The sequence below is a fragment of the Castor canadensis genome, chromosome 11 (genome assembly GCF_047511655.1).
Source record: "Castor canadensis chromosome 11, mCasCan1.hap1v2, whole genome shotgun sequence".
Taxonomy (NCBI): Eukaryota; Metazoa; Chordata; class Mammalia; order Rodentia; family Castoridae; genus Castor; species Castor canadensis.
Genome location: NC_133396.1, coordinates 37,659,634 through 37,681,576, shown reverse-complemented (window position 1 = coordinate 37,681,576; position 21,943 = coordinate 37,659,634). Strand labels below are relative to the sequence as shown.

Sequence of the window (21,943 nt, the reverse complement as noted above, 5' to 3'; positions counted from 1 at the left end):
GATTTTTGCCTTAGTATTTTACCAGTAAATATATTGTGCTTAAGTCAATCTAATTCCCCCTCTACTGCATTTTCTTACCCTTTTCCCCCATTCTGTGTTTTATTCAACAGTTTTCAGTGTGTATCATTGTATCTTGTTCCTACACAGATGTGATATATATTTCATTATTGTTCACCATCTTTCTTTCCTTCTTTTCCTCCTCCCTTAGTCTCCTCTAACAGTCCCACTTTTGGGTACATGTGCTGTATATATTTATGTGTATATATGATATTGCTTGCATTTGTAGTCAGTTTATATTCGCATATGAGAGAGAACATGTAGCATTTGAATTTCTGAACCTGGCTAACTTCACTTAAGATGATACTCTCCAGTTCCTTCCATTTACCTGCAAATGACAAAATTTCATTCTTCCTTATGGCTGAATAAAATTCCATTGTATATAAATACCACATTTTCTTAATCCATTCATCAATTGTGGGGCATTTTAGCTATTTGCAAAGTTTGGCTATTGTAAATAATGCTGCAATAAACATGGGTATGCAGGTGTCTTTGTTGTAACCTGACTTACATTCCTTCAGACATATGCCAAGTTGGATTCAAACATTGATCCTCCTAATCTCTGCCTCCTGAGTAGCTGAAATTATAGGCATGAGCCACCATGCCACTGGTACTAAGGTTTAAATTCAGAGTCTCATGCTTGCCCTACCACCTGAGCCATGTTTCAGGCCCTTTTGTCTTTTATTTATTTTTTAGTCTGTATTTTTTGTCTAGGGCCTGGTCTCAGACAGTGACTATATGATTGCCTCCCATGTAGCTGGGATTTACATACAGACATGCACCACCACGGCCAACTTGTTTGTTGAGACTGAATTTTACTAACTTTTTGCCTGGGACCTTGAACTGTGATCCTCAGTCTCACAAGTAGCTGGGGTAACAGGTGTGCCATGAATTTATCCTTTCATCAGAAAGAATACACTCTCCAAGAAATGATGAAAGCTCCAAAATAATATCTCAGGTCTTAAAAGGATGTGCACAATCTATATCCAACAATATAGAAAATGGCTCAAATACTTATAGAGACTAGGATTAAAAAGAACTATTATTACAAAATCAGCCTACTGAGTCATTTTCCATTTTGGAGCAAAAGGTTTGCCACTTTGCTCCAATCTGAGTTCTAATTTTTTCAGGAAAAGAAAATGTGTATAAATGGAAAAACATAATGCATAAATAGGAAGTCACTGCTTGACACTTTTCAAAGTATTATACTATGTTGAAAATTTTCTTTTTAAGATAGAAGTTGGTGACATATTCTAATAATCTTTCTTTCCTCACTTGCCAATTAGTGGTCTAACTGCACTGAAAACTAGATGGATGAATCAGACTAGAGAAGACTAGATTGCTAAAGTAGCCCAAGTGTCCTGAGAGAGAGAGAGAAAAAAAGAGAGTAAGAGTAAGCCCTAAATTACAGAACTACCTCGGGAGTCAGGTTCACCTGGCATCTGTTGGTGCTCACCAATATGTGACAAAAGGTTGAGGGCTTTATAGCATCCATGATTGAGAACAGAGGCACATCTTATGAAGCAAAGAGGTTTTTCAAATTCATATAACAAGTTAAACTCAAAGAAAAGAACCCCACTGGTAAAACCAATGGTGTTTATAAACTTGGGTCTTCTATAACAAAGGCTTATCTGTAGGACCAAATCAAAACTCAGAGCCTACTTGACTGCTGTACCTGTGTGGTCCTGGAGTCAGTTACTTCCTTGTATAGGCTGATGTCCAAGTAATAGCCAGACTCGTTTGTCAGGAAGAGGCGGATGGGAATTGCTTTTCCAGTTGGTGTCAGGCGAATGTTGATTTTCAGTTCTGCCTGGAGGACGCGCAATTTCCACAGCCGACTTCCATAGCGCATTACCATGCTCCGCACAGATTCCTCAATCTGACACAGACATATCACCAAGTACAAAACTTCAATATCTTGTAACTAAGACTTGCTTAAGGCCTGCCCTTCTTTAGGAATGAGAGAATGGAAAAAGATGCTGGTTGTAGAGATGTACCACATATATTCCTTACAAAAAGTAGTCAGTTTCTCCCCAACCTATTCTGGCTTGGAATAAGTCAGGGACAATTTCATGCTGGTCTGGAATTTGAGTGGTGTTCTCTGACTCACAATATCCAAATCTGTACAACTCCTCCTTTTCCAATTATACTCATACTCTACATCAAAGATCTGCAATATTTAAAATTAAAAGCCATGGGATTTAAGCAAAAGCCCCAAAATAAGAATAAAATTCCTAGGTAAATAGCTATTAAGTAGCATTTATATGCAGGGTAACTATGTTTTCCATGGCACTTACAGGACGTTAATCAACATAGCAATTATCATCATGAGCTTTTTTCCATATAGTTTTATTAAAGTTGAAAATGTATGTCTCTTGGTAAACTGCACAAATTAAAGATAGGCAATTTGTAGTTTGTACTAGAACATTCTCTCTAAACAGAGCTTTGAAGTCTTGGCCACTGCTAAATCTAACTTGGATTTAAGGAGACAGGGCAAATGTTCCCTAGTTTCTCTAAGCTTTATACCAAGATAGCTTGGTGCTCTTAGTTTTCAGAATTAAGTTATTTTAACTGAATGGCCTTAGAAGTAATTTTGTTGTTGATATGCTAAAGCAAAACTTTGTTTCCAATATGGCTGCAGTGAGGACGAACTATTCAAAATTAATGTTTTCCTAAGTATCTTCCTAAAATGCTTTCTCAATTTCAACATCTCAAAATTATCTCATATCTCCCTTCTCTTAATGGTTCTTTAGTAGTATGTGCCACCCAACAGTTTGCTTCTACATCACAGAATTTTAACTTAGAATGGGTTTCAAGGAGTTAACTTCTCTATTCTCACTTTGCTTGCTAACCAAGAGATATCTATCCATTCTTTTCTTGAAGGAACAAAAGCCAACAATCTGTATGTACAGAAAAGCAACAGCTATCTATAACTGACAAAGCAGAGCTTGGGTATACAGATATTTAAAGTGGAGGCAGAGAGGCTGATTCATTCAGCCTTTCATTGAGGAAAGATAAACAAAACTTAAAAAACATACAGTTTAACTGTGGTCAAGCCAAGTCTCCTAGTTTTATCAGTCCCAGAATGCTTAGGAATAATTTTGCTTAAATTAGATGAAGATATGTGAGACTCAATGAATAGCCCTGTCTTTGGCTTTTCTAACAGATAAAAGTAACCTATCATTAGCTTGGAGTTTCAAAGGGAAAAAAATAGAAAACTATTTCTCAAGTCTTAGATACTAAGTTGAAAAAGCAAAAGTCCATGCCAAACAATTGATCTGGGGATAAAGGAGATACTGGTCATCTTATCCAAATTCCACAATATCATGATAAGAGTCAGAAGTAGCAGAAACAGTAGCCTGTCCTTATTATACCTATGATAAAAGTCAAGTACAGAATCATCTTGTTTTCTTTCCTTAAATTATAGAGAATGCATTTAAGAACAGAGCCATAAGAAAGAAAATACACATAAATACATATAAAATGCTTTATTAGCCAAATTCTCTCTTTGTGGAAAAATACTAAAGAGAAATATATTTTTGAGGGTACCTTACATTGTTAAGGCCATTAGGTAATTAACAGTACACAAAAGCAGTAATTTAACCAAAATGCTTAATTTAGCAAAATTAATCATTTCAGATGAGAAATTATGGGGAATATAAAACATGACCTACTCTCATGACAAATATCATAGGAGGAAGAGAGAGTGTTTTTATTATTACTTATCAATGACCAGAAAGCAAACAGCACAACACCATTCAGTCTTAAGGACTCTTAATGGCTATATCAAAATTTTGACACTGACCCAGAAACTCAGTTTTTATAAGCAGTCTGTAAACTTTAAAGACCAACCTACTATCAATAGCCTCAACCTACTGATAATGACTACCTGTTTCCAAGTTCAAGTGAGATACATATGAATGAAATCTCTGTTAGTGCTGAGAGAGAAGGTACCTTTGATGGGTCCATGATGACTGTAGGCACAAAGTTAAGAAAGATGTGGTTACAATCAGTGCGGACATTTGTATTGTTAAAAGCAACTTCCAACTCATCCATGGCTTCCAGGAGCAGCCTCTCTCCTTCATTTTGTAGATATTCAAAAGAAGCTTCCTACACAGGAAGAAAATCAACAATATTAATGTGTTTTTAAGACAATAAAGAAATGACAATTACAATAAGAAGCAATATGTTATAAATCATAAGGCATCTGATGAAGACTTTGCTTATCTTTCTCCCTAGATTGGTTTAATGACTATAGGCAGTGGAGGTAGGCAGAGGCCACACAAGAGTCCCTGCAGCCCTTCTTCATGCCTCTTAGTGTATCATTTCTTCCACACAGGCAGAGATGCTGGGCATCTCCAGAGCTGTTTAGCAATGAAGAGCAGAAGAAAGCTTATGGCTATGGAATGCAATAACAACTAACACACCAGGAAGCTTTTGCTATATACAGACACTAGCTATACCTTTGGACAGGTTTATGATGAGGTTACCTCTTTCCTAACTTTTCTCTTTATTTTCTGTTATCACCCAACTCTCCCTGTGATTTCTTTGTTAGCATGCTTTTCCTTCTCGAGTGAATACTCTCATGCTTCCATTACCAAAGAAAAATAAGCCTTCATTATTTGGAATATTTACTTTTGTGAGAAAAATGTCTCTCAGACGTCTGCTGGTTATCGGAGAAAAAGAAAGAAAACAAGAGCCTTGTACTCAAACAGTGAAAACCTGATTTTGAATCATGCCTATTTTTCTGTCTCTTCCCTTGGGGATAACTTTCCATTAAAGTACAGCACCCACCTTTGTGACGAGATCAGAATGTCTAATGATTGCACGAACAAAGAACCTGTAGTCTGTCACTTCTGTGCCCACTTCTACTTTGGCTGCCCCAAGGTACAGGTGCATCTTGTGATTAGCACATGGAATGGCAGTGAGGTCAAAATTTCTCATCCGGTTCAGCTCTAACTGGAAAGCCAGAGCAGGCTCCAGGTGACGATAGATACGATCTTCCTCAAACTGAGCACAAGAATCAGAGGGAAAAATGGCTCACAAGAGGCACTTACAAAATTATATTATGATTGTGTAGGTGAAAGAGATGCTTGAAAATAGAAACATAAGCTATGATGTGTTAATAGGCAACAAAAATGAGCTACATAAAAGGCTATTGTTATAGCTCATGCAAGATTAGGTACCAAAATAACTATTCACTTTCCAAGTTTTCAACATTTATGCTTTTACAAATGGTGATGTTCTGTTAAAAATAAAGGCACAGAGTACAAAGCCATGAGTTCAAAACCCAGTATCACACACACACACAAAAAGGCACAAATAAGCAAAAACTTAATTCCTTCAGAATTCCTATAGCATCTAATGTTGTTATGATTCATCTTTTACAATTAACTATAGATTGTCTCATACTTATCTATTTTACATGTTGATGTTTTGGGTTTACCCAACTAGTCTAAAATGCTTAAGGTCAGGACTCATGTCTTATCATTAAGATATACTATGTAGAACATACTTCTAATTTTAAAAAGGTATTTGGATTCAGAGCATAGTATATCATAGATACCATAATTTTTTTTTTTCCTTTTCTTTTCTTTTTTTGCAGTACTGTAGTTTGAGCTCAGAGACTCATACTTGGTAGGCCTCTAGTTATTTTTAAGATAAGGTCTTGCTTTTTGCCTAGGCCAGTCTGGACAGCAATCCTATTTTATACTTCCTGCTGGGATGACAGGTATACAACACTGTGCCTAGGTTTTTTCCACTGAGATGGCGTCTCTTGAACTTTCTGCCTGGGCTGGCCTTGAATCACGATTCTTCTGATCTCAACATCCCAAGGAGGTAAGATTATGGGTGTGAGCCACTGCACTGATGTGTAATTATTTATATATCTTTTTTAAAAAGTTATATTAGTACATTTACTATATGTCTTGCTAAAACTAATGAACAAAGAAAGAGCCAAAAACAAGCTGGTACCAGGAAGAAACCAACATGGTATGACCTTTTTATACTTTAAAACTAAAACACATGTACATAAGTAAGAGTTCAATATAAATGAACTGTAGTAACAAAAATAATGCTACTAAGTATATAACCATTTAATATCACATTAGTAGGACAGTTCTAAAAGATAGGGATGATTTTGAAAGTTATCACCTTTGGGTAGCTCAACACATTTGATTGTTTCCTACACAAAAATCTTTCTAAAGAGAGTGTGCTTAGACACAAGTAAGGGAAAGGGAAACACAAATTTAACCAAAGAAAAGATAATGGCTTTTAAGGGAAAAAAAGAGAGAGGGAGAGAAAGAGAAGAGAAATCAACTCTTACCTTATCCCTTGCTCGGAACGTGAAAAATTTAGGGAATTCTCTCTGTATTAAAGAAGAGGGGAAATGTGTTAGTCCTTCACAGATTTGGATCTCTGGGGACAAACATATAGGATAGAAGCAGTCAGCCACCTAGAAGGCAGATTCCTAGAAATCATGCTCCTTACCCAAGCTTAGTCCAGGAAATGTGAACAATCCTCTGGGTAACCGTCACTTTGACCCTACTTCTAAATTTTAGAATACTATGTATTAACCTAATTTTACCATCTATTATTTCCCAAGAAAAAAGTTTGTATTTTTTTCATCTTCTAAATGGAAAAAAAAAAAGTCTTCCTTAGTGTTGCTCTTGAACAACCTGGCATATAAAAGCAATACATTCTTATGCTGCAGGCATTGCAGAAGTATTTACTTGGGACTAATTTCCCAAGTTTCTCCTTCAGAAACTCTTAAAATGTAAACTAGCCAGATAGCATAGAATCTTCATTCCAAGGTTTTTGTTTTGTTTTGTTTTTTTCACATGCATTGTCAAATCAATAATTTCAAGGGTTTAAAAAATAACATTTCAAGACAAAGAAAAGTATTGGATGCCACTTTGGTCACTACTAATCTATGTCTAGGAAAGAAAGGGGTGGAACTACTGAATACTGACTGAATCGTTAGGTCTTACTCCTCTTTGGCAAAACATTACACGAGAAAGCAACCAATTTACTAGAACCCCATTAATTAACAAAGATGAATTCAATTAGCAAAGTTCATTAGTTTCTGAAATTTAACTTATTAACACGAAATACCCCTGTTTCTCGGATGGGAAGCTCTACTGGCATTGCTACAATCAAGTCATTACTATTTGCCTCTATAGGAGGTTTCATTAAGCATCTTCTTCATTATGAGTGCAATATAATCAAACACTTACTGGTACAAGGCAGAGAGAGACCTGGACTAGCTGCCTACATATCCTTCAGTGGACTTTTTAGGAACAATAAAAGAAATGTGGACTAAAAGTCTTTTAAGTGGCATTCTCATGTGTTGACCCATCAAATGCTCTCAACAACTACTGATAGAGCAACTATTGATGGAGTTTTTAATGACAATCCCACCACCATTTTACAGATGAGCAAGCTTTGGTTCAAGTGATATGCCCAGGATCATAGAACTGGAAAATAAGCCCAAGTCTCTCTAATGCCAAAGCCCATGCCCTTTCATCTCTCCAGTGGAGGGCATTATCTTTCTATTTTTGTCATAATCCAAATTCATTAGTATGAGGATTTCTCTTTGATGAGATTAAAAAAACGAAAACAAAAACAGAAATAAAGACTTTAAGGGAGGGCTTGGGGGTGAGGCTCAAGTGTTAAAGCACTTGCCTCCCATGCACAAGGAACTGGGTTCAACCACCAGCACCACAGGGGAAAACAAACAAACAAACAAAAAACCCTCATGCTGAAAACTTGTGGTTTTTGAATATGCTGAAAACTTCTAGAATAGTTTCCACAGGTATTACAACTTGCCCTCACCTTGCATAGTTAATACATCTTTTTATATTTTCCTTGGTACTTTAACTCTAAAATTGAACTTAAGAGACTTCTAAGAGTTTATTTACCAAGCCCAGAAAAATCCCTTATCCCAGACTAGGGTCTTTAAAAGCCCTTTGAAAGTGAATTTTATAAAGGATTGATCTTTTACTAGTTACAAAATAATTCTCTGATGTGCCCTTCTTCCCCCTGCCCCAGTGAGAGTGAAACAGATGGGGGTAATTTCAAAGTTAAGTAAGAAGACTTCAGCTGAGTTGTCAGTAGATTGCCTACTCATGGCTTTATACAACCTAGTTTTGGTTTCATTCTAGATAAGTCTAACTTTCAGATTATTACCTAAAAAGTAACACACGTCAAAAAGGAAGGGTAACAAAACCTTTCCACAGACTCTCTGAAAGGAAAGTAGTAACAATTTTTTAAGCATACATTTTTTTACTCTGCCTGAGGTATTAGTCAATTAATTAAAATATTTGTTGGGTATACTATTTATTCAATTATGTACATGTATACAATTTTCCTCAAAAACAAAACCATTTTCCTTCAAAAGCAACAGTAATAGTTAAAAAAAAAAAAAAGCTTTCTTTTCCACCAAACCAATTAAGAAAACTTGTAGTAATGGAAAAGCAAATAGTTCAAGTGGAAATACCTTTATTAGAAATAGTGAAAGAAACTAATTCCTGATGGAGAATGAGCTATCTATAGATGGTAAGATTGAGAACAACTACCAGTTAAGAAATTCACTTTGGCTAAGGTTAGCTAAAAGGTGTCATGAGATGAAAAAAACAAACTTGACTTCCAAGTAAGTTTTTAGCTAAACACAGTAAAATTCTTAATTTACATACTGAACATTCAGAACAGAAGGTAACAAGAACACTGGTGCAATGGGAAATTCTTCAGGAGACCAGAAATCTGAAGACCTATAGAAAGTCACCCCTTAGGTACTCAAAAACAAAACCAAAACCCACAAAATTACATGAAACACATACAAGAGGAAATCCAAAAGTCTGCTCCTATGAGTTTAGTAAATTCCTTCACCTCACCTCATCTTCATGCTGCCAATTTTTTCCACTATCAGCATTCACATGCTTATTCCATCACTAATGTAATTGTTTTCCAGGCATTATAGTAGGGTTATGGGCAAATATCATAATTGAATGTACACAAAGAAAAAACCTCTTAGTGTTCTGGTACCAAAAAACAAAAGAAGGCAACGTTTCTCAGGAAGAAATTATACCCCTGCTGTGTTCTAATCAGCCAACCATCATCAAGACAATCAAAATAATTTGCCTAAATTAGCCAATCAAGACACCCTGCAAATCAGAGAATGTGAAAACCTGCAACAGAAAACATCATAGCTGATTATGATACTAATAATTGTGTTAAAAACCTAATGAGATGAAGAAATTGGGAGCTAGATGGTGCAATTCTCTTTTACCTCAACATGCTGAGAACTAATTATATACACTGTAATTAAAACAAAAGCCTAAACCTTCTGAAAACTAATAGTTGGTCCACTAGCAAACAGAACTACCTTTTCAAAATTGAGAGGAGGAAAAGAAGGAGGGTGGAAGCGGGGGAGGAAATAACCATGCTAGTGAGCTCTTCCTTTAAGGCCCAAATAATCCAAAACATTTCATTTTAAAGTGGGAGTTACACCACAATTATGAAACTACAACTATCTCTTGGGAGATTTGTAGCAATTTTTAGTCTAACGAATTGGAATAAGCAAGACACAAAAGGAAACATTAACAAGTGCAAGATTGATTTAGAATCTCATCACAATTTTTAGATCTCATGTTTTGATTTAAGTGGCAAAAGAAAGAAATCCTGAAAATACTCATTTCAGTATGCTTTTAAACAGACTCTAAAAGAGCTTAAATTAAAGAAACAAAACAATCAATACTTTCTGATATACTTTTTAGAATTTCAGACCTAAAATGTGAGTAAAACTATCACAGTGAGTTGATGAATTTTAATAAGCTGCAGAAAATAGCTACAGAAATTTGAGGAATCTACTCTTTTGCTTTCAAGGCTTTTTTTTTTTTTCCCCCAAATATGAAGAATTGTATTTACAGGATAGACTTGTTTTTCCTTAGACTTTCTATTTAAATTTTATGCAGTTATTTGAGTCTCATTATGTGTGCTTGATTTAATTAGCTGGTTATAGAAACAGACTTAACACTCAGTCTCCTTACTTACATCTTTTTTTCTTTTTCTTTTTTGGCAGCACTGGGGTTTGAACTTAGGGCCTCACGCTTGCTGGGCAGGTGCTATTATGAAACCCTGTTTTGTGTTGGTTATTTTCAAGCTAGGGTGTCTCATGAACTATTTTCCCAGACTGGTTTTGACCTCAGTCCTCCTGATCTCTGCCTCCCAAGCAGCTAGGATTACAGGCATGAGCCACTGGCACTCAGCTATCCACACCTCCTTTCTGTTGGTGAATATTGCTCTCTCAATCTCCATGTAGAGTTAGGCAACTAAAGCAGCAGCAGACATACCTGTGGCCAGCTTTCTGGGGACTATGCTATTCAAAAATGCTTATAGACTTCACTGGCATCTGAATAAACACTTCACAGTGAAACCACTGTCTTGAAACCTTTCCTCTGTCTGGCCCTCATTTACCTTGTGGTTCTGAGGCAGTCTGAAAGACCCATGACATCAAAAGAGCACAGCTTGCTTCATTCCACACCAACCAATGTTGTTCTTAACAAAACTTGCCCCCTAATGTGCACATTCTCCCTTGTATTCAATAATATAGTGTAGAACAGGGGAGACTGAATACATCACAGTGGATTACCAAGAAGCCAGAAAGATCAAGGGATTCATCTCTTAACACTCCTGGAAAGCTTTCTCCTTTTCACTCTACACTATGGGCCAAGCACACATCAGACAACATGCAGAGGCTAAGCATCCTTCATGAACGGCAAGCTACCACCAACAGAACTCACAGCAGCACCATGACAGTGAGCCCTGGATTTGTACAATTCCTGCCAAGGTTTTCTGGCTATTAAAGATGCTGGACAGAGCTCAGTAATAATTGTCCTTGCCTCCTGCAAATCCACTAATCATCATTCTTAAGGAGCCTAACATAAAAGCACCTCAATTCTTCTGACATTCAACACCTTGAAGCAAATCCAGCCCATGCTTACCTAAACCTTAATATTCTCTTGCAATAAAGCAGTCTTTCCAAACACTCATGACAAATCAAGTCACTTGATGATTTCACTGGTTTCCCATTTGATGCCATTATAAATAGGATCTGGACAATGACTGCCAGGGAAAACTCCCTGCTGGCCTCATTTCCTAGCAGATTTTGTCAATACATGTCATGTCCCCTTTTAACCTAAATCCAGAAATATGAGAACAGCAGAGAGAAAAAAAAAGGGGGTTCAAGTCATTAGACATATTCTAGGACATGACACAGATTCAGAGATAAGATTTATTTTCCTATGTGCATCACATCTAAAATAATAAAAAAATTAGTAAGAATAATTTTGGCTTTTTAAAAACTTTAGGGGGCAGAGCTGGAAGGCATGGCTCAAGTAAGAGACTGGCAGCTTTGCAAGCTCAATGCCCAGAGTTCAAGCCTCAGTCCCACCAAAAATAAATAAATAAATAGGGGGTAGTTTTAATTGATTCTGGAATGCTTATTATAGGAAACCAGTTTTAGTATGCTATAGACATGAAGATTCTGTCTGCACTATTAACAAAAAGGGAAATAATTTTACAAATTCAGTCATTCCTCAGAATAATATGCTATTATTCCAAAATCAGTGACCAAAAAAAAAACCAACTTACCAACATTTAAGAACCCAGCCCAGAATGCTTCCAAAATTCAGACCCTGGCTCTGACATGTCTATCTTAGTTCTGTTCAGCACCTACCAGCCACGGTATTTATTCATGGGCTCTCATATTCTATTTCCAAGTATCAATTTTATACTCTAAGCTCCTGATTTTTCTTCCTAAGGCCTCTGGGTTCTCTTTAAGCTCCTTGTACTTCTCCACTGACTCCTGTTTCCTATCCAAATTTATTGATTGATATATATCTGCACTCTGCTTGACTTCCTAACATCAATAACCCAAGGGAATTGTGTAGTCCACAACATTTCCTAAAGCATTTCAGAAAATCTTAGCTTGTTAGCTTTCAGGGTAGGCTCTCTTGTTTCTCCATAGACTAGATCAGCAAGGTGAACTGTATGAGGGAAAACAAAATGTCAAGTGCTAGAGACCTAATAAATGAAAGGGCAATAAAAATAATCACACATAGGTAGGTCCTTGAATTTAGAAAATCCTTTCTAGAACAGAACCCCAAATGTGTTCATTATTGCAAATGAATAGGACCTGAACACTAACTTAACTATCTTAATTAATTAAAACAAAATTTAAAAAAAGGTAAATGTTTTATTAGGAAAATTAAGACTTCTTAACATCCCCTGGACTCTTAGCTACATTTGAGTCAAGTTTTAATGGCACATTTTTTACTATAATCAGTCATTTTGAGAATGACATCATGATTTCAAACTGGCTTTCTGGCCTTACTGCCATCACCAAACTGGGTATATCATAGTTCAGATGCCAGGCTGAACTCTCTATTACATAAAAAGTTTAATGTCATAATACTGAATTAATTCAGTTAAATGGGAGAACAAACAACAGAATGCTTGATTTTTATTTATTCCCTGCTCTTAGAATTAATGTGAGACAAAAATGACAACTTAGAGCCAGGGGCCAGTGGCTCACACCTGTAATCCTAGCTACTCAGGATGCAGAGATCAGGAGGATAGCGGCTGGAAGCCAGCCCAGGCAAATAGTTCCTAAGACCCTATCTCAAAAAAAATAAATAAATAAAACAAACAAACAAACAAAAAACCCATCACTAAAAGGGCTAGTGGAATGGCTCAAGGTGAAGGCCCTGAGTTCAAGCCCCAGTACCGCAAAACAAACAAACAAACAAACAAAAAACTTAGGTTCTTTTAAGGCACTTTAAATAATAACTCATTAGTCTCCAGAATTGAGATTTCTCAATAGAACTTGAATCATATCCATCTTCGGTAAAAGCTAAGCCATCAAAGTACAACCGGATGTACTTGATTATTGATGTGCGCAGAAGAAATTACTAGTTAGCATCTATTTCTACCTTACCCATCTGAAGAAATATATATGCTTATTCTTACCTATTTCTCAGAGCTACACTGGGAATTCATTATAGGATAAAAAAAGAAAAAACCTTCCATTGAAACATTTGATAGGAGAACTAAATATTCACCATAATACTTTCTAAAAGAAGAGGGATCAAAAGTTAGCCTAGCCTTTCTAAATAACTCAGACATTTCTATTTAAATGATTGGTAACAAATAGATAAAATAGTAAGTTATCTTTTATAATTGTTTTACTTACATGAAATCTCTGATCCACCTCACAGTTGACCTGTTTTCTGAAATCCTTTTTAAAACAGAGAAAGGCAGAAAAAAGGAGCAAAAACTGGTAATTAGTAATACCATTAAAAAGAACTGAGTAATAGGTGATGAGTTTACAAAGTCCTTCCCAGAATTCCAAATCTTACCAATTTCTAAAAAAATTAATGTACAGAATAAGTTATTTCTTGGCATAAATTCTGTAAGTAAACAATTTATTATAACCCCATTTTTTATTTTTAAAAATTCTGGCAGCAGCATAAGAAATACTAGAGAGATGCAATTCACATGCCAATACCTTTTGTGCAACGAGGAAGGTAAGGCGCCGGATCCCGTGCTCGACCAGGGTAGCTTTCTATGAACAAACATAAAATAGAAGATGATATCTCTGTTCATCCTACATTCTACTCTGTTCAGTCTTTGTAAGGCTCTGATTAGCATAAGCACCTTTCTGGAGATCTATATCTCAGCTCATATCCTTCAAACTTGCAAATAATCAAATCTCAACATGGCTCCTGGTACTAGGTCTTATGAAACAGGTTTTATACTGATGTGGACAAAATTGAAAGAGAACCTTGTGGAGGAGAAAGGGTCACACGAAGTCACCTAAGTTCTCTCAGAACTGATTCCCATTAAGGTAAAACTTAACACGATTTATGCTTATAGAAATCTCACTATTAGGCATGTATTCAAATGTGAAAACCTGATATAAAAGCTAGGTGAAGTCGGGCAGAGAGAAATAAAGAACTTTTTTACTAAAAAGAAAATATGGCCAGGCACCAGTGGCTCATACCTGTAAACCTAGCTACTCAGGAGGCAGAGATCAGGAGGATCATGGTTCAAAGCCAGCCCTGGGCAAATAGTTCATGAGACCCTATCTCTAAAAAACCCATCACAAAAGAGGGCTGGTGGAGTAGATCAATGCCTAATAAGAATGGCAAGAATGCCTGCCTAATAAGCACGAGGTCTTGAGTTCAAATCTCAGTACCACCAAAAAAAGAAAAAGAAAATGCAGGTCCTAAACTGTTATTTAGCTATTATCTAACATTACTCATTACATACAGTATTCCTAGAATCCAACCTAACAAACCCTAACTTTTCCATTATTCTAAAACAGTTCCTCCTTACTTTACATGAAAGTAATTTTAAAGGAGGTACTCTTTAAAATTGTTAAAAGTGACCAGGGATGGTAGTGCATGCCAATAATCCCAGCAGTTGGGAGGGTGAGGAAGGAGGATCAGGAGCTGAAGGCCAGCCTAGGCTACATAGTGAGTTTGAAGTCAGCATGGACTACATGGCAAGATCCTCCTCAAACAAACAAAAAATTATCATCATCATTGTTACTGTTTGTTAGAAACAATGTTTAACAGGCTTTAAAATTTAGGGATCATTTACATCTCCATGCCATAACTGCACAGTGTATTAGGAGTCAAAAGAATCCAGTGGTTTCAGGACAGCCTCTTATATGAGTCTTGGGCCTCTGGACCTAAGCCTTTCTTTATCCTGTACTGTTCACTTACCTTGAAAGGCAAAGAAACAAAGTATGAATTAAGAGAAAGACATGTTGGACCGGAGGTGTGGCTCAAGTGGTAGAGTGCCTGCTTCACAAGCACAAAGCCCTGAGTTCAAATCCCAGTCCCACAAAAAAAAATAATAAATTATTAAGAGAAAGACATGCTTTTAAAGGTCCCTAACAAAGGGCTACCTGCCAACAAGTAGAAAAGCAATCCCACAAGTTGAATGACGAGAAAATTTATGAATAGTACAAATAGAAAAAGACATGTGAGCTTCACAACCTACATCCAGACTTTATTTGATCACATTTCTTGCTATTAACTTGGACCAGGAAATATGTTCATAAGCCAATTCTTAGCTTTCATGTTATTGGTATGAGTTTTTAAAAGCCAAATTGGCTCCCCTTACAAAGGAGCATATTATCAGGCCATTTTCTCCTATTTCTGCTATGGCACTATTGAGCAATAAAATTGATTTTATTTATCACATAAGCAAAAAAGTAACTGAAAAAAAATTTCTATAAATCAATTCTAATTGTAAATTCCTAGGTCAAATATAAGTAAATGTGGTTTAACTACATTTAAAAATTATCCATACAACCATCATGCCCCGCTTAGCATAAATAACCAAAAGCTGACACTACACTAAGAAAAACCTGTGTTGAAAGGAAGGGGATATGACGACGCTTCATCCCTTCTGACACCACAAAGAATTCCACTACAGTAAAGTCCTTCAAAGACAGGCAAGAGAAGAAAATAACTTTAATAATGTCATGATTTAAAATCAAAATTGTTATTGCTTTCTAAATTCCACAAGTGGCTGACAATAACAGCAGAGCAACAGGATTCTGATTACATTGTAATAATGCGGGTCTCACAGCAAGTCCATAGCTATTACCCAGCGATTAGGCATCAGCACCTGGAGAAACTCCATTTACACTGACTGCTTCAATCTCCTCCACAAGTCATTTACAAATATATGATCCTAATTTCTATGAGAGAAAAAAAGACATGCTGGGACTAGAAGATTATTTGGACAATTTGGATCAACCTATTTGATAGTTTAATGTGTGCTTTAAAAAAAGAACTTTTTCTAAACTGCTAGAAGCATGATCATGAAGTGAAAAACAAAACTAGTTATAATTGTGGCTTTTTAAAAAAATTGCTTTTCCTCTTTTTTTTCTTACATATATATTTAAAATGAGACAATTGGGCCAGATATTCCTAGAGAAGCACAGTACCTGCTGAAGTTAATAGCTTTTCTAGGCTTGGAATGTTAGCACAGTCTACCCTGACCCTTCTGAACAGCCTTAGGCAAAGATACTTGACTTCTCTGTGGCTCAGTTTACAAGTTCAGTAAAAGAAAAAAGTGATTTCTTATTGCTCACTAATGTTAAAAATACATGTAATGGAAATGAAGAAACCACCCCTTTAAATCACTGACAACACTTAGATCTGAGGGTAATAAAAATCCTAAAGTTGTAGTCAAATTATAGAGAAACAATTCAATACTAGTGCCTCAAAACCTGAGAAGAAGCTTTCATAGATTTATTCTATCAAGCAGCAACAGCAACCTTAGTACTTCTCCACTAAGGTTACCTTAGTCACTGGCCTAAGGTTCATTTTAAGTAATCACTATACAAGTGAAAAGAGAAAAGTAAATTTCTCTCCTGAGAAAAATTCCCAAATAAGTTGCCTACTTCTCTGGAAGTAGTTTTTCCTTATGTTGGTCACTGCAATCTCACCATCAGTTTACTGGCTGTGAGAGCATCATGGATTAAATGCTGACTCATGTTAATTACTAAATCACTTCCTCCCCAACCCCCGAGTGATTGCTAATGCAATAAGTTTTTACACTGCTGAATTAAGTTTTCAAAACATCTATCGAGTTATTTCTCTGTAACAAGTTTTTAGCTTGCTTGTTACAGAAAAAAAACAGCTAAGAGCTGTCCATTCAAAGAGAACACATGGGTTTGGCCATTAACTGTAGTTTAAGAGGGTACTTTGGCATCTATGAGGTATTACAATGAAATATAACTTTAGGAGATAGGGGCATAGCTCAGTGGTAGAGAACTTGCCTAGTATGTGTGAAGCCCTGGGATCAATCCCTATCACTCTTTTTTTAAAAAAAAGGGAACTATAGATTGTTGATTTAAGCACATCTATCCAGTGCCCCTAACTACATTATAAGCATCTTCAGTGCTAAGAATGCATTGCTTACTATACCTCCTAGTTCTTTGTCCCCTCAAGAGTTGACATCAAAGCCTTTGCTCTACCATCCTCCCGTTGGCAACAAAGGGACCTTATTCTCTAAGAGCTTGAGCTTTTCTCCATGTGCAACTGGAATAATTCCTCACTTTTCCAGTCCCATGGAATTGCAGTAAGGTGCAAATAAATTTAGATAGTACTTTATAAATAACAATATTATTATTGCTAACAGATGCATGCTAATAATTAGAAATTCAAGAGATAAAAATATATATAGTTAGCTACTCTTAAATCCTCATCAAAAAGGTGAAATTTGAGATAGTTCTTAGGCCAGCAGAAAGAAGGAATGGAGGGAGGAAGGAAGGAGAAAATATTCCAGATGAGAGATAAAGGAAAGTGATCACAATCTAGTTTAGACTATGGAGTTTGATGTTAATATGAGATACCCAAGTGAGGGCAGTATTTTCAAAAGGAAGGACACATAAGGAATCTGAGTGGAATTTGGGCAAAGTTATGTGACCAGAGGAAAATTTTTTGGCAGAGTGAAGAAAGTTCAAGACTGGAGTTCTAAGAGAGATTTGGGAGCATACTTCCCCTAAAAACATTTTGAGTATCTGAGGTTTGTATTTCTTGACATAAAAAAATTCATTATACATATCATTAAATTACTTTGGAATTTTATCCCAACAGGCAAAACTAGCATAGTTCTGATAGTAATGATAAAAGACAGTCATTAGCAATAATAAGCTTTATAAGTAACAACTGACAAAATGATGGCTATGATGCAACCAGCAGGAAAGGGCCACCACCATCTTCTACCAATCAAGGACTTACATTTTGCTGGGTAAACTCTCTGAACATAGCTGCAAGCCTATCATCTTCAATATCACAGTCAGTCTTAATAGCCACATTCAGAATGTGAATTGGTTCATCCCTGGGGACCTGTAACTCAAGAACACAAACCAAAGAAATTATGAGGCTGGCTACTACCGAAATAGGAAGAAGTTATAATACTGTGTGGAAAAGAGGTACACCCCGATGTTTCAGTACGTCAGTCACTAGAATAAGCAAACTGAAACTACTGCCCAACAGCCAACAGAAATTAAATAAAACACATAAAAGGCAGCAAAAGCATTAGCAAAAGGTGGCTTCTAGTCTTGATTTGACATGAACTTGAAAATCACAGTCTTAACTTATTCACTAACAAAATGGAGATGAAACCATTTTATTTGTCTTATTTGACATGTGTTCACATTTTATGAAATGAGTCAAAGAAGCCATCTGAACATATTCTCACATACTGTATTCCCTTATAGTTTATCAAACAATGGAAGTATTAAACCATGGGAAAATAATGTCATAGGGAAATAACAGAACAATTTGTTTACAGAGAAATGAAGGGATTTAATAAAAGGACAAAGTTTTAAGCAAAATGCCTATTTTTGCAGTTTAAAATTTCACCATTCCCTGAGGATTATATAATAGCATCACTATGAAAAGCTATAAGCCACCATTGAGTAAAAACTCTAGCAACCAAAGCTCAGATTTTTAAAATAACTCTCAGAGACCCAGAAGCAGCTGCAATAGATGTAGCTGAGCCGATTCTCAGCTATGGGCTTCAACATTAATATAATAATCTTTTTAATTTAAATTCTACTTATTTCCAAAAAATATTTTGATAAGGCACATAAAAGTAAATAATACAGAGTAGGGTAAAAAGGTGAATTTTTCTCTGTAGTGTTCCAAAGTCAGAAAGATAGTATACAATACAAGTCTCATGTCAGAAGGAACAAAGCAGTCTTTCAAAGGCGACACTGTACCTTGTCTTCATCATACAGAGATGTATGACCTGCCTCTGGGAATGTGGGGCTTTGGGGTGGGGAATCACAGAAGCAGCCCATCACTTCATCAAAGATCCTGAAAAATACCAGAAAAATACCCACTATGAAAACTCAAGTGCAGAAAACCTAAGTGGCAGGAAACTAATGCTGCCATTGGCAGCTTAGTGTAAAAGAATAATCTATCTTACCCATGCTCAATAGTCAGCTGGATAGAATCACCAGTGACTAGATATGACATGCAAAATTTTACCAAGTGGCAGAAATTAGGAGGATGGATTGTTTAAACTTTAATAAAGCATACATTTTTTTTTAAAAAAGAATGAGCCAAAGCTTTTTTTGTTTTGTTTTCATATATAAGATATGAATACTGCTGTCATGGGTCTTAAAGTAACAGAAAGAGCCTGAGACTGGAGCAGTGACGGACCAATGTAATTACCCCTCCCCCTAGGGTAATGCATCAGTATACATCAAGAAAGAGATACTGAATGCATTTAATCAAAAGATGTATCGTCTCTGGTGGGGCTCACTCTAGTGTTGTGTTTAATTTCTCCTGACATTTCACTCATCACAGAGCAGACAGCTTCTTCTGTTAGCTCCTAAGGAAAAGATGGTTTTTGTTTGTTTCTTCCCCCTCCCCCCACCCCCCACCCCCGCCCCCAGCCAGGCTCATGCTACAAGCAAAGGCTTATACAGTTTGAATGAGAAGTAGAAATGAAAGGATATATACCTCTCTGAGGGCATATACAGTGAGGGCTACATCTCCTTAGCTGGCTCATGGCTATTCCGGGGACCTTTATTTTTCAGAAAAGTGAGACCCCCAAAACAGAGTGATCCATGGCTCCTCTTGTACAAACATAATTCCACAATGTCTTACCTGATAAAATCTTCAAAAGTACGAAAAGAGACCATTCCGCCCATCCGTTGACAAGGTGGAGTGAAGGAACTGTCCAACAGCACATCACTGACACTAGCTACATGAGTCATGCCATAGTGGTTGAGGTTGGAGGAGAAGGACACTCTAAATGGTAATTCAATCAAGTACATTAGACAAGGAGGGTAGGATTGGGAGAGAAACAACAGGAAAAAAGCTAGGAGAAAACTCTGAAGTAGGGTCAGGTTACAGAGCAGATTTGGTTTTTATCCACTATAAATAAGGCTACCTTGCTAGCTGCATGTTTTGTTCGAATTTCCCCCATACAAATTATATTTTTATTATTCCAAATCTCCTTCAAATAGAAACCTAAGGACGGTCAGGAATTTCACCTAAGTTTAATACAATGGTATTATGACAAGTCTGATGAATGAATAGTACATAGGGGTTAAAAACCATCCTGCATCTTCCCCCTCCCCAAAATATTCTGCCCCCCTTTAAAAGGAAATATGCAAGTCAAGTGAATTGTAATTATGTAACTCTTAGAGCAATTTTTTCTCCAGGGATTCTAATAGGTTAGTATTCACAGATATAGAGATAGAAAGGTAGATTTATGCATATAAAACAATAATTCTAATTAAGAAGAATGGAATGGCTTAGTAAATCATTATAAACAGCATTATTTGTAGGATAGAAACAAGTCACAGTCTACAAAAGGAAATTTATTGAAGTATTTATCTTTTCTTTTAATGGGTTGGCAGGATATATATTAGGATTATAGTTTTCCCTTTTTGAAAGAGAGACAGTTTTCAACCCCACAATGCAAAATTTCCTTTTTATATTAAAACACTTCTGTACCAGACCTAGCATATCTTCAATGCAAGCCCTTAATAATTTCCAACAAGATACAAAAGGTCAGAGCACGGGTCTCAAAGTATGTGCAAGCATTACAAGTAGTAGCTAAATGGAGATGCTTGAAGAGAATTGAACTGATTTGTTCAATCTAAAACCATAATGAATCTGAATATTCCTCAATGCACCTCAGCAGTATGTAATGATAAATACTGTAAGGTGCTTCTGAATATTCAATCAGGACAGCTTAGGAAGGATCAAGTTAAAGGATGCCTCCAGGACTTGTCTGTCATGTTACTGGCATACTGATCTGAAGTGAGTTCAGAACAAGGCAACGACACTTGCACTTTGTCCAAAAATCTCCTTGAACTGTACCACCTGCAGTATTGCAGGAGGAAAAGAGATGGCAATGTGGATTTGAGATCTGGGTACCTATTGCTTCCTATTGCAAATCATACCTACAAAAAGGCAACGGAATGCTTTATAGGATGGGAATTCTGCTCACACAGACTATAGAGTCTGATACTCCTGGCTTTTATTCCTTTGGTAAGTGATGACTACAGAAAAGGCATTTCTTCTTTTGACATTACTGGGAAATAGAAAGGCAGAGTAGGAGAGGAAACCAGTGAAACAGACAAATAAAACACACATTAAGCAAGTCTTACATGTGGTGCTCACTAGAAACTGGGATTCTGAGCTGTATTAACTCAGAAATGCTTCTCTCTTCTTTTTTAGAGGCACAAAATATATTTACTAAAGGGGAAACTTTGTGCGGCATTATTTTTTTTCTATCCACTTGGCATTAGATAGGAAAGATAACAGGGTTCCAGGTAACATTTAAAGGGAACTCCTTCTAAATAAGTAATAGGCTGTATTTGTGGCAAACATGGGGTTAAATATCTTTTTCATGCAACTAAACCCCATGGGAAATATATACACTATTCAGTTTTCCTCTACTACTGTTCTCATGGGCCAGAGAGGCTAAAGGCAGGCAGGAATGAACCAAGCCTACTCTCTAAGGGAAAACCCTACAGAGGACTCTATAAAAGGACTCCCTCGATTTTTCACATCTAAATTGGCCTTCAAAAGCTAAGCTCAGCATTGACTACTTAATATTTTAAAGGGAGGACAAAATAAATATAAGCCTATAAATATTTCCACATGTAACATTATCTACAAAAAGCTTGCCACCAACTTATCACTTTTTTAGCATTTTGTAGATTTAATTCCAATCAGAATTGCTTTCCTCTCAAACTTGCATTGTTACCTTGCTTAGCTCAGGAGAAACTATCACTTGTGTTATTGGTCTAGAAACCTCTTCACAGGGCTAAACA

The 21,943-nt window shown here is 36.4% G+C and overlaps 1 protein-coding gene across 13 annotated transcripts in view; it reads right to left on the bottom strand.

Moving 5' to 3' along the window:
• Nucleotides 1–21,943, bottom strand: part of Acaca (acetyl-CoA carboxylase alpha) — a 268,903-nt gene that overhangs the window by 86,950 nt on the left and 160,010 nt on the right. For 11 of the 13 annotated variants that reach the window (XM_074046276.1, XM_074046288.1, XM_074046285.1 and 8 more), the window contains 9 exons: nt 19,761–19,904; nt 18,866–18,962; nt 17,880–17,987; nt 13,622–13,678; nt 13,307–13,351; nt 6,383–6,424; nt 4,852–5,067; nt 4,012–4,167; nt 1,733–1,936 (listed from right to left, as the gene is read on the bottom strand). In XM_074046276.1, coding sequence (XP_073902377.1) covers nt 1,733–1,936; nt 4,012–4,167; nt 4,852–5,067; nt 6,383–6,424; nt 13,307–13,351; nt 13,622–13,678; nt 17,880–17,987; nt 18,866–18,962; nt 19,761–19,904 — 1,069 coding nt within the window. The remainder of the gene's footprint in view (nt 1–1,732; nt 1,937–4,011; nt 4,168–4,851; nt 5,068–6,382; nt 6,425–13,306; nt 13,352–13,621; nt 13,679–17,879; nt 17,988–18,865; nt 18,963–19,760; nt 19,905–21,943) is intronic. The other 2 variants (XM_074046278.1, XM_074046279.1) reach the window with 1 other exon arrangement.